This window comes from Pezoporus wallicus, unplaced genomic scaffold, assembly GCF_028554395.1.
Source record: "Pezoporus wallicus isolate ANWC-B61680 ecotype Strahan unplaced genomic scaffold, APGP_CSIRO_Pwel_v1 scaffold_13239, whole genome shotgun sequence".
Lineage (NCBI taxonomy): Eukaryota > Metazoa > Chordata > Aves > Psittaciformes > Psittacidae > Pezoporus > Pezoporus wallicus.
This window is the reverse complement of record NW_026642052.1, coordinates 379927-392879: the sequence shown is the minus strand read 5'-3', so window position 1 is coordinate 392879 and position 12953 is coordinate 379927. Positions and strand designations below refer to the sequence as shown.

The following is a 12953-nucleotide window of genomic DNA, read 5'->3' as shown; positions in this document are numbered from 1 at the left end:
GAATGAACTGGTGCCCAACAATGGCAGCTTGATTATCATGCTGACAAAGCCAACCAGCCAGCACTTGCAAGTGTTTCTCAGTTCTGGTATTTAGCTCTTAGATGTTTTCAGGAAAACAAAAAAAAATGCATTGGGAAGAAAATTCTGCAAGTGCAATTTGCCTGAGTCAAGTCAGTCTTCCATGGTTTATTTTTTCTATCAGATAAATAAAAAAATCTGTTTACTAGCAAAAACTAATATTCATATGGAGAAAACACTCAATATAATTAACTAATTGACATCCCACTGTAAGTTTTCACTTTGGCAAAAATTAAGTTTTTGTACTTACTCACCTGTTAATACAATTAATATAGGAAAAGAATTATTTTAACTGAAAGAATACCTATTTATACATGAATGACTATTCTTTGGCTGCAGGATCCCCTTATTTTCCCTGCTCAAAGAGCAAGATCAACTTTGGACTACACTGTTACTGCTGCATGAGAAACAACCTTGCTTTTGAAGTAGTTGAAAACGGGTATCAGCATAGTATTGCATTATTTTAAGTACTTATTTTAAGCAAGACAGGCTTTACAGAACAGACTTTCTTCACTGCCAAGGCCCCCATACACACCCAGCAGTATATGCTAGTTTATTCATTCTTTAAAGCATCCTACACCTCTTTAATAAAACTATATGCATCTCCTAATGGCTATAATTACAATGACTTGAATTTTCCTGACACCAGTTTTTCTGTTTCTCTAGTTTATATTGGCAGGGATGACTGAAGACAAACATTTCAAGCTTCTGGACTTAAATGGTAACAACAAAAAACAATCCAAGTTCTTTGACTTTCTTATACACTTACCAATTGAATTGTTGACTTTGTCCCCTTTTTTCTTCTTGCTTTTCTTGTTCTTGCCTTTTGGCTGAGGAGAATCGGCAAGTATTAGCTTATTATTTTGCTGCTGCTCACTTGGTGAAGGGGATTCACTTGTTACAGTTGCTTTCTCTTCCTTTACATGGTTCAACTGTTTTTTGTTGTTATTGTTTAATTTCTTCTCCTCTTTTTTAGGTTCTGCAAGTGTTGGGAGCTCTGCTGCTTTTGCTTTGGATTCTATTTGGTTTCTGGTTTTAGTCTGGATCTCAGCTGCTTTGGGGGATTCAACAGGCTTTTTCACTTGTTCAGTACACGGCTTGTTTATCTGCTTGAGTTTCTGTTTGCTGTTTCCTTCTTTATGTTGATGCATAATATCAAGCAGAAAAGAGAGGGGCTCATGCTGCTTTACGTTCCCTTCTTTCTGATAAAGCAGCTTTGAGTCTCTAGTGTTTACAGGATTGGATAGTTCACAGCCTGTCTCTGAAACTGGCCTCTGTTCTGTATGATTCACATGTCTTGACAGTGAACTGGAGGAGTTTTCTATCTTTTCTGATTGCTCAAGTGTACCATTCTGAATGTCTTCAGGTGTGTTTGGGACAGATTCCTTCACTGTCTGGCAGTTTCGAGTAAGCATGTCCACCTTCTGACAGTCTTTACCTGTTCGTTCTTTTTTCTTTTTCTTTACAGCCCGCAACTGTTGAAGTTCTTGAAGCCGCTGTAATTCTTGTTTCAGCCTCTCTTCTTCCTCTTCCTCACGCCGCCTCTGTTCTTCAAGCAACTGATGGTGCTCCCTCTCCCTGGCTTCAGCTTCAAGTCGAGCTTTTTCTTCAAGCTACAGAATAACAGTAAGTTTAGTGGAAGTGAGAAGTATTTTGGAAATTAAAATTTGAGGGACTATTACGACTTATCTTGATGAATCTCAGGACATTAACATATGAACATACTTAATCCACAAGTCTGTACAGCAAGCAAATAACTATTTATACAAAGGCTGGCCTTTAAAGTACATTAAAATCCTTTCTATATTTTCTACATTTCTGTAATATATTTTATTATATTCTACGTTTCTGTTCTTAATCCCAGATGTTGATCTTCTCTTTGCTACAGCTAAGCCTGACTTCATATCAAAGTTTTCTACAACCTCAAAAACCTGCTGAAAACTCATCACTCAACTTTGTTCTCAACAACGGTGTGTATTACTAAAGAAACTCAGCATTGCATCATGTTGCATGGATTACCTGCTCTCTTGGTATGGTATCAGAGTTGCTCTGTTTCAGTGTTCATGACCATTACAAAAAGCAATCATTAAAACATTTTACAGTAAAATACTAAACACATTAAAGTTACATTAAAAGTTGTAAAGTTGTAAAAAGTAACAGGGTTAAGTTTTCTGTTGTCAGCCCTGTTGTTCATTAGCCACATGAAACAGACACAACAGATTTTTTTTCCAGTCATTACTGTGAATGCCTAAAACTTTGCTGTGCAGCACTCATCCTATATCATGAGCAAAATGAAAAAGTCATACACTGAGAATGATCACATCCATTTATTTCCTTCCACATTTAGAAGTGCCTGTATGGGATTACTTTTTGACAGTTACAGAAGTAGGCAAAAAACCCTGTGATAATCTTCCACTCCTTATGCCTGTACTGCATTGCAAGAGCAAAGTGAATTTTATTTATAAATAACTCACTAAGGCCCTCGGTGCTAAACAGTACTACACCATGAAAATAAGAATATAACTTGTGAACATCGGAAGTTCCAAAGCTGTGGAAGCATTTAAATACAGAATTAGGCTAGGAAACAAATGCACAAACAAGAAACATTAATGGTGCAGTAACACAAAATGTGTACCAGAATTCAAAACCATTCAGCAACCAATGTCACTGCGCCTTGAACTTTATGCGAAAGGCTGATACTTGAACTGCAGTAAGAAAAAGTAATTTCCTGCTTGTTCAACTTAAATAAATCAACAAATATTCCCTCTATTAACTCAGCAAATAACTGTTTTCAAAAAATAATTTCACTATTACACATGTGAGGATTTTTTTTTGAAAAATCTGTCTGCCCATTTCCATTTGAAAGCAACTTGTACTTTTTCCTTCCCTGCTCACACTCTGCAGCTTGCCCCTTCATTCAGGCTTGGTATACATTCGTGTCAACATGTGGCACAGCAATTAACTTCTTTCAGTCAGGACAGCAAGGTGCCCAATGCAATCACTCTAAAACCAACAAATCTTGACTTTTCCTCTCTCATATAAGCACTGACCTTATGTTGCCTGGCTTCCTACAGGGATACTTTATCAGTCAGGTGAAGTTCCCAAAGACTGGAAAAAGGGAAATATAACCCCCATTTTCAAGAAGGGGAAAATGGAAGACCTGGGAAACTACAGTCCAGTCAGTCTCATTTCTGTGCCTGGCAGGATCATGGAGCAGATTCTCCTGGAAACCGTGCTAGGACACATGAAAAACAACGATACGGTTGGTGACAGCCAACACAGCTTCACTAAGGGCAAATCACACCTGACCAATTTGGTGGCCTTCTATGATGGGGCCACAGAAATGATGGACAGGGGCAGAGCAGGTGATGTAGTCTACCTGGACTTCTGCAAAGCATTCAGCTCTGTCCTGTACAGCATCCTTGTTGCTAAACTGGAGAGACATGAATTTGATGGATGGGCCAACCGGTGAATAAAGAACTGGCTGGATGGCCACATGCAGAGAGTTGCGGTCAACAGCTCAATGTCCACCTGGAGACAGGTAAGGAGTGGTGTCCCTTAGGGGCCACCTCGGTCGGCAACATGGACAGTAGGATTGAGTGCGCCCTCAGCAAGTTTGCCGATGACACCAAGCTGCGTGGCTCAGTTGGTACGCTGGAGGGAAGGAATGCCATCCAGAGGGACCTTGACATGCATTACAGGTGGGTCTATGCTAACCTCATGAAGTTCAACAAAGCAAAGTGTAATGTTCTACACCTGGGTCAGGGCAATCCCAGGCACAGCTAGAGGCTGGGGAAAGAAGAGATTCAGAGCAGCCCTGCAGAGAAAGACTTGGGGGTGTTGGCTGATGAAAAACTGTACATGAGCAGGCTTCAGTGTGCACTCACAGCCCAGAAAGCCAACCGTATCCTGGGCTGCATCAAAAGAAGTGTGACCAGCAGGTCGAAGGAGGTGATCCTGCCCCTCTACTCTGCTCTCCTGAGACTTGAGAGTACTGTATACAGTTCTGGTGTCCTCAACATAAAAAGGACATGGAACTGCTGGAACAAGACCAGAGGAGGACACAAGGATGATCAGGAGCACTGAAGCACTTCCAGTACGAAGACAGGCTGAGAAAGTTGGGGCTGTTCAGCCTGGAGAAGAGAAGGCTGCGTGGAGGCCTCAGAGCAACCTTTCATTACCTGAAGAGAGCTTATAAGGATGCTGGGGAGGGACTCTTCATTAGGGACTGTAGTGATAAGACAAGGGGTAATGGGTTAAAACTTAAACAGGGAAGTTTAGATTAGATACAAGGAAGAAGTTCTTTATTGTGAGGGTAGTGAGGCACTGAAACAGGCTGCCCAAAACAGGGGTGAATGTTCCATCCCTGGCAGTATTCAAGACAAGGTTGGCCATGGCATGGGGTTGGAACTAGTTAATCTTAGGGTCCTTTCCAACCCTAACCATTCTATGATTCCATGATTCTGTAACTATTTTCCCAGTACAGAAACACTAGTTTTTTAACTCCCCCCACTTTTAAATGTTAACTCTACAAAACGATCAAATTCTTAACATTTCTAACACTTAGAAATAGCTTTCTAAACTGCATTCATGTTGGATGCACAAAATTCCAACATAAAGCTGACTTGCAACAAAAAACATGACAATTGCACTGTGAGGAATCCTGCCAGTCTACTACAAAACTTCTTAGGTAGCATCAGAAGAGCAAGGCTAGCTGTGTAGATAGAAACAAAACCACACAGAAAAAAAACATTCCACTAATATGAAGTCAGTGTACACTGGTATACTTACAGATACATATATATAAGAAGTATATATATATTATACACACACACACACACATATATATATATATATTTAAAACAGTGCACAGTTTCAAAAACATGAGGTCTAGGATGAACATACTTTCAGGTCTTACCTTTCTTTGCTTATGTCTGGCTCGCTTGGCTGCCCGAGAACTGCTTACTGGTTTGGTTTCAGAGCTGTTTATAAACTGTAGCAAGTCTTCCACCTTTCGATGGTCAACAACACTTTCCCTTTCAGAGATCTGATCTGGTTTCTTCGGCTGTTCCTCTTTCCTTTTCGTTAGGCGTAAACGAAGCTTTTCTCGCATCTCTGCATAATTTCTACTGGTTGGTGCAGCTGGAGGCTGAAGGACACGAGACAAAAAAATTAGTGACAAAATATAGAATTTCACTGATCTAATTAATTTTTAGTTTTTTTTATAGACCTTTAAATAGCTTGGAAGCTCCAAACCTCAATATCAAACTCCTTATTGTTTGCTTGTGTACCTAGAAGTGCATTTAGCAGGCAACAGACCTGTCAGATTTGGTGCTAGCTTGTGAACTGTATTTTCTAACCAAAAGAACTGATCTTGCAGACAAATGCACAAATAGAAAGACAAAAATAACTTTAAAAGGTGATGAGTATACCACATTAAAAATCTGAAAGGAGTAGACATGCGCTGCTGTTCCCATTTTCTATGAAGTCTGTTTCAGAGTTTGGGCTACATGGCCCTCTGAGCTGTAACTGCGTAGGCTTGACTACCCTGCTCTGAAACGTGCCAGCACACACTCCAGCAGTCACACATCAATAACTTGTTAACACTGCTGCAAGTTGAATCCTTGCATCATGTTTCATATCTGTTTTCCTGTCCACTGCTCCTGCCTCTCAACTCCCCATTCCTCCTTGCCTCCTGCACCAGATCTGGTGCCCATCTGTTTGGAGCTACATTACAACTCATTAAACCAGCACAACAAAGCCTATTAAAAATCCTGTAGCGTTCTGTCACTTCAGCAGAATGAGTAACAACATGCAGATGACTATCAAAGATCAATAACAGACATGGTGGGAACATACAATAAGAAACAGGATGCGCTCCTTGATGCTTTCAGCCAAAGGACAAGGACTCTGGAGTCACTTCAAGCCCTAGGCTTAAACTGTATCTGATCAAATGCATGGCAAATAAACTGAGCTTTTACTTCAAATATGAAAAAAGTGCCAGAGACTCAAATCCTACTGGTTAACTCATTATTAAAACAGACTATATGTAGATTTATAAATGAAGCCAGCAGGAAAATGAAATTTTAAGTTAAGAAAAAGTTTCATGGGGCAACTTAATTTTAGCATTTCATTTGTGCAAATGAAAAGATATGATTACAAGAATTCACTAGACATACTACTGGTATGAAGCTAACTTAAGGATGTTTCAAATGAGGTGTTAAGTATTAAAATACAGAACATAAGGGAAAATATGTTACATAACCTGAATGCTTTAGAACATTGTGATTTTTTAAAAACACTCTTTAAATAAAAGTCAGTGCCTATCAAAATGCACCACTAAAGAGAATTGTTTGTAATACTGAAAACAGGGAAAAATGCAGTCTGGGTTTTCCTTTGATAAAAGTATAATTTAAATTTACATCACCTAAGGTCTAGGTAAGAGGACTTTCTCTTTCCCTTTCGTTTTTGTTTTCTTTTTTCTAAATCAAGTTAGTGAATTAGTGAACACTTTGAGAATTGCTATTTTTACAGATGGGAAAATGACTCATATATTGCACAAACACTAAAAAAAGTATCCTATATTAAGTGTACTTTTACCCAAACTCATTGTATTATTTATAATTACACTACTACATATGAATGCCTGAATGGTTCAATGCTCCTGTTTGCAGTTTCAGTCAAACATGGTATCTATTATTGAAGTCAGCTGCTTCCTAAATATTTGTCATTTTTATTGCTCTTGAACTGATTTCATCTGGAAAATTTGCTTCAATTCTACATTTCAAAGAGGAAAATTACATTCTAACCATGCTTCTTTTACAACTTCTCTTGAGTCAGCCCCAATGCCACCTCCTTAGTTGCAGTCTGAGAAATCACACACATTCAATGAAAAGTTAGTGACAAAAAAAACCCAAATAAATTAAAATCCAGCAACTTACTCCTCCATGGCCGAAGAACTCACAGTAACAGCAGTCACAGTATTTTCCTTCCTTCTGATTTGTGGATGTTGAGGTACTGGAGCTATGCTCTGAACAGCTGTCTTCATCTTGGCTCTCCTCTCCATCATACTGTTGATGATCATAGGTGTTACTGTTCTCACAGCGATGGCCCTCACAATCAGGATCACTATGTTAAATTAAGAAAAAGATTATAAAAACTCTAGACTATAATAAATAAGGTATCTGAAAAACAACCAACCAAAAAAAACCCACAAACAACCCATATAAGGTTGTATGTACATCTACCAGGAACAATGAGTCTCAAACTGCGCTATCCTGCCACCAGTAGTGCATCAAATCCTAAAACCTTCATCCAGTAGATTGCAAATGGAGATGCTAAAAACAAAGCAGCAAGGAAAGATGATACATGGGGAAGTGCTTTGTAATAACTCATTTAGTGACTCACTGAATGTGCAGCCTTGAGAATAAGTTTTGGAACTGTTCTTCCTGCCTTTAAAAAGGTAAAATAGTTTCAGAAGTAGTGATTCTAGCTTTTTTAAATGGAATGGTTTTGAAACTGCTGCCTATCTCATCACTTGTGGACTGAAGAGAGCTATGCAGTTACAAAGCACTCAACTCATTTCTGAAATCCTCTGGGTTTAGGTAGATTTTCAAGCTCTTCAATAAAAAGTTTAAGGTCAGCTAAACCCAAAATATTCCCATTACCCTGTTTGCACCTTTATTTTCAAGGGGAAATGCTAGCGTATCTCGTCAATAAGCAAATACGTAGAACATTCTTCCAGACTACAACTAGTGTGCAAATGGTGGGTCTGATAGCTAAGAAGTCTTAAGTGTAGTCAGGAAAGTGTGCTGCAGGCTTCAAGACCATGTATGACCTTTTTATAGTCCCAGCTAGATTTTTCTACATAGACTCCTCCAATTTTCATAGCTTTTTATTCCAGCTTGTCATGTAATACCAAAATGACAGAAAATAGACGCATTATACAACAGGTTTGTGTCTCAGCAGCAGCAATCACTACTGGCAATGACAGTAAGAAAGAGTAGAGCTTGACTTAATTATCCCATGTAACATTTCTGAAAGCGAGCAAACATTTGTTTTTAAGCCTCTGAACTGGGTAAATAGATTCTGCAATGGAAATTATATTTGTAAAGTCTCGCACCAAATAACATACAAAGCATCTAAACTTGGTCTCATTTGCTGAGCGCACAGACAGCTCTTCTTTTACACTACAACCAGTGGCAAAGGAGAAGAGGTATCTGCATTTAAATTCCCCTTCTATCATAAAAAAAGAACAAGAAACTCACCTGCAGACACTTGGTGGGGCACTTACAGAGCTGTCTGTGGTTGAAGTAGGAGGTGCAACTGTAGTAGGACAAAGACCTGAATGAGGATCCACAAATCCAGGGGCTGTTGCAGCAGTTTTGGGGAAAGAAGGAGCAGCAAGATTTGGAAGATGTGGTGTAGAGGCTGGAGACAGTGCAGCAGGAGACAGGGAAGGAAGGGATGCTAAACTGGTAGGACTATTTCGGGGTGCAACTGGTGCAGAATGTCTATGGTCCTCTTTATTAATATTGTGAAACACTTCACCTAAATTGGGGAAAAAAATGCTTACAATTAAAAATACTTAAAAGTCTCCATTAATTGTCCAAACAATCATGCAGATTGCTGGATGTTCTCAGCTACTCTAAAAATCAGCAGTATTTCAACACTTTTCTATTGCCAGTTCCATATGCTGACATCAAGGTCTTTTGCAAAGTTCTTTGATCCAGGAGTACAGAGACTAACTCAAGAGTGAGAACAGCAATTAACAAAAATCATTAAGAGACATGATATTACTAAAACAAACATATATAAATCTTCATAGTTAGCTAGATGTACTTGAGTCAGTTACTAAGCTGTACGTGAAATCCTTACCTATGGATGAAGGTCTCTTGGATGATACTTTGAACTGGTTGCTGCTTGACTGCACTGTAGTTGCTGTGCAGGAGACAGAAGAAGTGGCAGAAGAGGTTGCCATGACAACTTTATTAGCTTCCATAAAGGCATCCTGGAAATTGTACAGACATTTCTTCTTTGCAGCATTTTTCTTCTCTTTGCTGTCAGTAACTGCTGTAGCTTCATTGCTAGATGTAGTAGGAAGTGCTTCGGGTCTTATTTCCGAGAGTGCTGGTGCTAAAATATCACTCCCTTCAATTGAAACACATGTAGTAATTAGGAATCACAGAATTACAGAATTGGCATTTAGAATTAAACATTCAATAATTTAGATGCAGACCAGAAAGGATCTATTGCTAATGCTGACCTGGCAAGATTAGTGAACTGATAGTCCTTACTCCCTCCCTACCCCAAGTAAGACAGCTGTAACAAAAAGTGCTATGAAGTCTCAGCAGAAGTCACAAACCTTAAAGTTAAAAACATAACAACACTACTAAATGTGTGTTAACAAAGATGCTACAGGACCTTTATGCATTTATAATTTTAAAATTGGACACCATTTTAAATGTAAGTATATAAACTTCAATATCTGAAGTCCAAGTTAGCAATTACTATTACAAGCAGGAATGACATATCCTTCTACCAATGTAATGACATAACTCTTATCCTCCCTTATTTGAAATTCCAGCTAACTACAGTAACATCTTTGTGACAGACCTTCCACACAACCTTGCCACTAACCATCTGTTGGAACAGCTCCCCATAACCACACATTTGTAAATGGCTGATCTATCCTACCAAGCAAGTTTTCTGGATGTTTTTAATGACATTCATTTTAAAATATCACTGTGGTAGCTTGACACAAGTTAGCAGCAGATCAGTCTGAGAAAAGCCAACACACAAACCCAAACTTCCTTTTTTATACAAGTCAAAATAAAAAAGGCATTTCAGTATTTCATATGATGGGAATGGAAAAATATATATGTATAGGGTTGTGTGTGTGTGTGTGTGTGTATATATATATATATATATATGTTATTTTTGCTCTATTCGCATTCAGTTTAACCATTAGTATTTCCAATAGCTTCCCGGTTTAAGTTAATCTTTTGCTTGATTTATGCCTCTGTCTTTTTGAATGACAATGCGGTTATGCCTGCTATGATGAGTAGGAGGATGTAGTACTGTGTTACCAGTGCTCTTGTGACCCTGTAGAAAAAAAGCAGGTCTTTGTGGCAGAAGACCAAGTTATTTAAGTTTCCCCTTAATTCCCGTTTCTCTGCAATCCTAAGCTTCTGAAAAGAAAAATACCTCTACAATGACCATAGGTGAAAGAGAACGTGCTATTCTTTTGCTTTTAGCATCCTCGCCCCAATATGTAAGAATTGATTTTTCAATTTTCTGTTCCCATTGGAAGAGAAATTACAGCGTATCTCTGCCAGAATCCTGTCTTATAAACCCATGAGGATGAAACCTACCATTCCTGGAAAAAAGTGCCTCATTCCATTTCAAAGCATAAGGCTTTTAACCAGTCAGTGCAAAGTAGCAACAAAACCTCACCAGGAATTGTATCAGGCAAAAATGTAGCAGGATTCCAGTTCTTGTCATTCATCATCTCTGATCCCCAAAGACTTATAAATTTAGAGCTATTCCAATCTGGAGTGCTCCCAAAACAGCTTGGATAAATATGATCTTGGAGAGATGCGTTGAATACTTGATGCTTGTTTGTATGATTCTGAACTGGAGCTGGCGGTAATGCCTACAAAAATAAAGAGTATTTTCCTCATTCATATTCTGTTTGCTTACACAGTCACCCCAACGGCAATATTCAGATCAGTGTTTCAATTCAGTGTGTAATAAACAGTACTTCCCAGAATGATAAAATACTGGTTTGTTGATTTTTAATGCAGGTAATACATAACACACATTGTATGTACATGTATATATTCGATAATCACAAACACTGCTTTTTGATTCAGTTAACTGATGAATAAAAAAAAAGCGATCTTCAAAAAAACTTGGGTTAATATGTATTGGTAGGCCCTCATTTTTAATTAAAACCAGTACCTGTATGAACATAGAACTTGTTAGGTATAATTACCTTTCAAAGCCCAAGCTGCCAAAACCAATCCTCTGTGACATGATAATCATTACCACATAAGACAATTGTGATAAAGGGATTACAGACACTTCAGGATTGAAAACAAGGGCAGCAGAAAAAGAAATAAAACACTTATTATTTGAAAACATAATTTTAAGGGGTTTTTTTTAAATTTTTTTCTTCCCCAGTTATTAACTTAAAACTTAACAGCCAAGGAATACACCTTTTTATTTTTAGAAGCAATTGAGGAAAAAAAGGGAATACTCTTGTTTTACAGGGGCAAGTTGTTCTGGCTTATCCCACTTCTTCTGGCTGAAATTGTTTATTCATATTCTAAAATGTAACTTTCTCCCAAAGCCCTTGTGCAATGCAAGCATTATATTCAATTACTGTCAACTTTAAAAGAAGCCAAGGAAAAGCAAGTTTGCTCTATTTTTTCATTATATTTGATTTAATGAAAAAATATACGGCGGTAGATACAGTTATTATCAGCTGAGTCAATGACATATCAGACATGAAAGTCTAAATGCTCATGGCCAAGCAAACTTTATATATACTCAGTCTCCTTTCCCTACACAGAAGGATTTTTGTCATCTAAGGGTAAAGATAGGAGGGGCTGGAATGCCCTGCATTAAAGAAAATGGGTACACTTGGCTACAACGAAACACTTCACAGGGCAGAACAGCCTATCCATGATGAACCAAGCCTGATCCAACAGGGCTAATTAGCTCACTCGCTACCATCTCTGCTGAATTCAGATGGCTCTTCAAAAGCAAAACCTCCCTAAAGCTTCAGCATTCACATATGCCTTTCCAGCTCCAGCACAACATAAATACATGGAGCCCAGCTGGTTTAGGTGCTGTGCCAGAGCTAATAGACCTGGCCTGCATTATACCACCACTCAGTGCTAGCAGCCTGCTACTCTGCATGGGGCTTCTGGTGCAGCCATGACAGTGCGCTGCAGGTATTCTGCTACACAAAGGTCTCCTGGAAGGAAAGACAGCTGAGGCCAGGGATGGGAGCTTGAGTAGATGGATCAAAGCTTGAACAGACTTCTTAATGGATGTAAAAAGAGGTCTAGAAGGATGGCAGAAGGTGGGATACAACAATTACGGGTTTCAGAAGAATGGCAGTGGGCTGTTGAGAAATAGGTTGGTACACAGCAGTACAGAACTGGTGCACTGCAACAGAGATAAGGGACACTGATAAGATAAGAAAAAACACAGTGTATGTTCAGAAGGGCTGTGAGACTATGTAATAGTCATCTGATTGAACTAATCTACTCTCCTTTACAACCACAGGATCAATGGACTGAACAAGAGGGAGACAACAGGAGTATGTACCTAATGACAAAAGCTTTGCACCTGTCAGCAGCATCCACAGTTCAACAGATTTAAACAATACATGGAACAACAGTAATTCCTGCTTTTGACTGATACTGCTGAAAAGCTGTCACGTGGTCCCCACATCTGTCTTATTACTTACAAGTTTTGGGTGAAAGGAACTTTGCAGAACCTGCAAAAAAGGCAAGTACTCTCAAAGCACAAAACCTCCTTAGAAATAGAATTCTGTGCTTCAATTTAAAAAAGAAATCATATTTTGAACTAGAAACTTCAGGATAGTATTGCCAAAATGGAATATTAATTTTTGACCTTCAATATACATGAAATGAACATTTAATTAGTTGTACTGCACAGTGAAGTCTCATCACTGTTTCCACCATCATTCAAGACTCTTGACTCCACATGCTTTCTGATCACAGTAAGGAAATTACCAGTCTGCTGCTGATACCCTTTGCCCTCCTGTATGAACCTCCCACCAGATCCGAAGGCGTCCTACTCCCTACCCCTCACTATTCCCTTCAAAAGGGCTACTATAA

General features: G+C 38.7%; 1 protein-coding gene across 2 annotated transcripts in view; it reads right to left on the bottom strand.

The window, feature by feature from the left end:
* Positions 1 to 12953, bottom strand: part of FAM193A (family with sequence similarity 193 member A) — an 80027-nt gene that overhangs the window by 5892 nt on the left and 61182 nt on the right. For both annotated transcript variants that reach the window (XM_057426739.1, XM_057426741.1), the window contains 6 exons: positions 10534 to 10732; positions 8956 to 9228; positions 8346 to 8628; positions 7020 to 7206; positions 4997 to 5227; positions 848 to 1691 (listed from right to left, as the gene is read on the bottom strand). In XM_057426739.1, the coding sequence (XP_057282722.1) occupies positions 848 to 1691; positions 4997 to 5227; positions 7020 to 7206; positions 8346 to 8628; positions 8956 to 9228; positions 10534 to 10732 (2017 nt within the window). The remainder of the gene's footprint in view (positions 1 to 847; positions 1692 to 4996; positions 5228 to 7019; positions 7207 to 8345; positions 8629 to 8955; positions 9229 to 10533; positions 10733 to 12953) is intronic.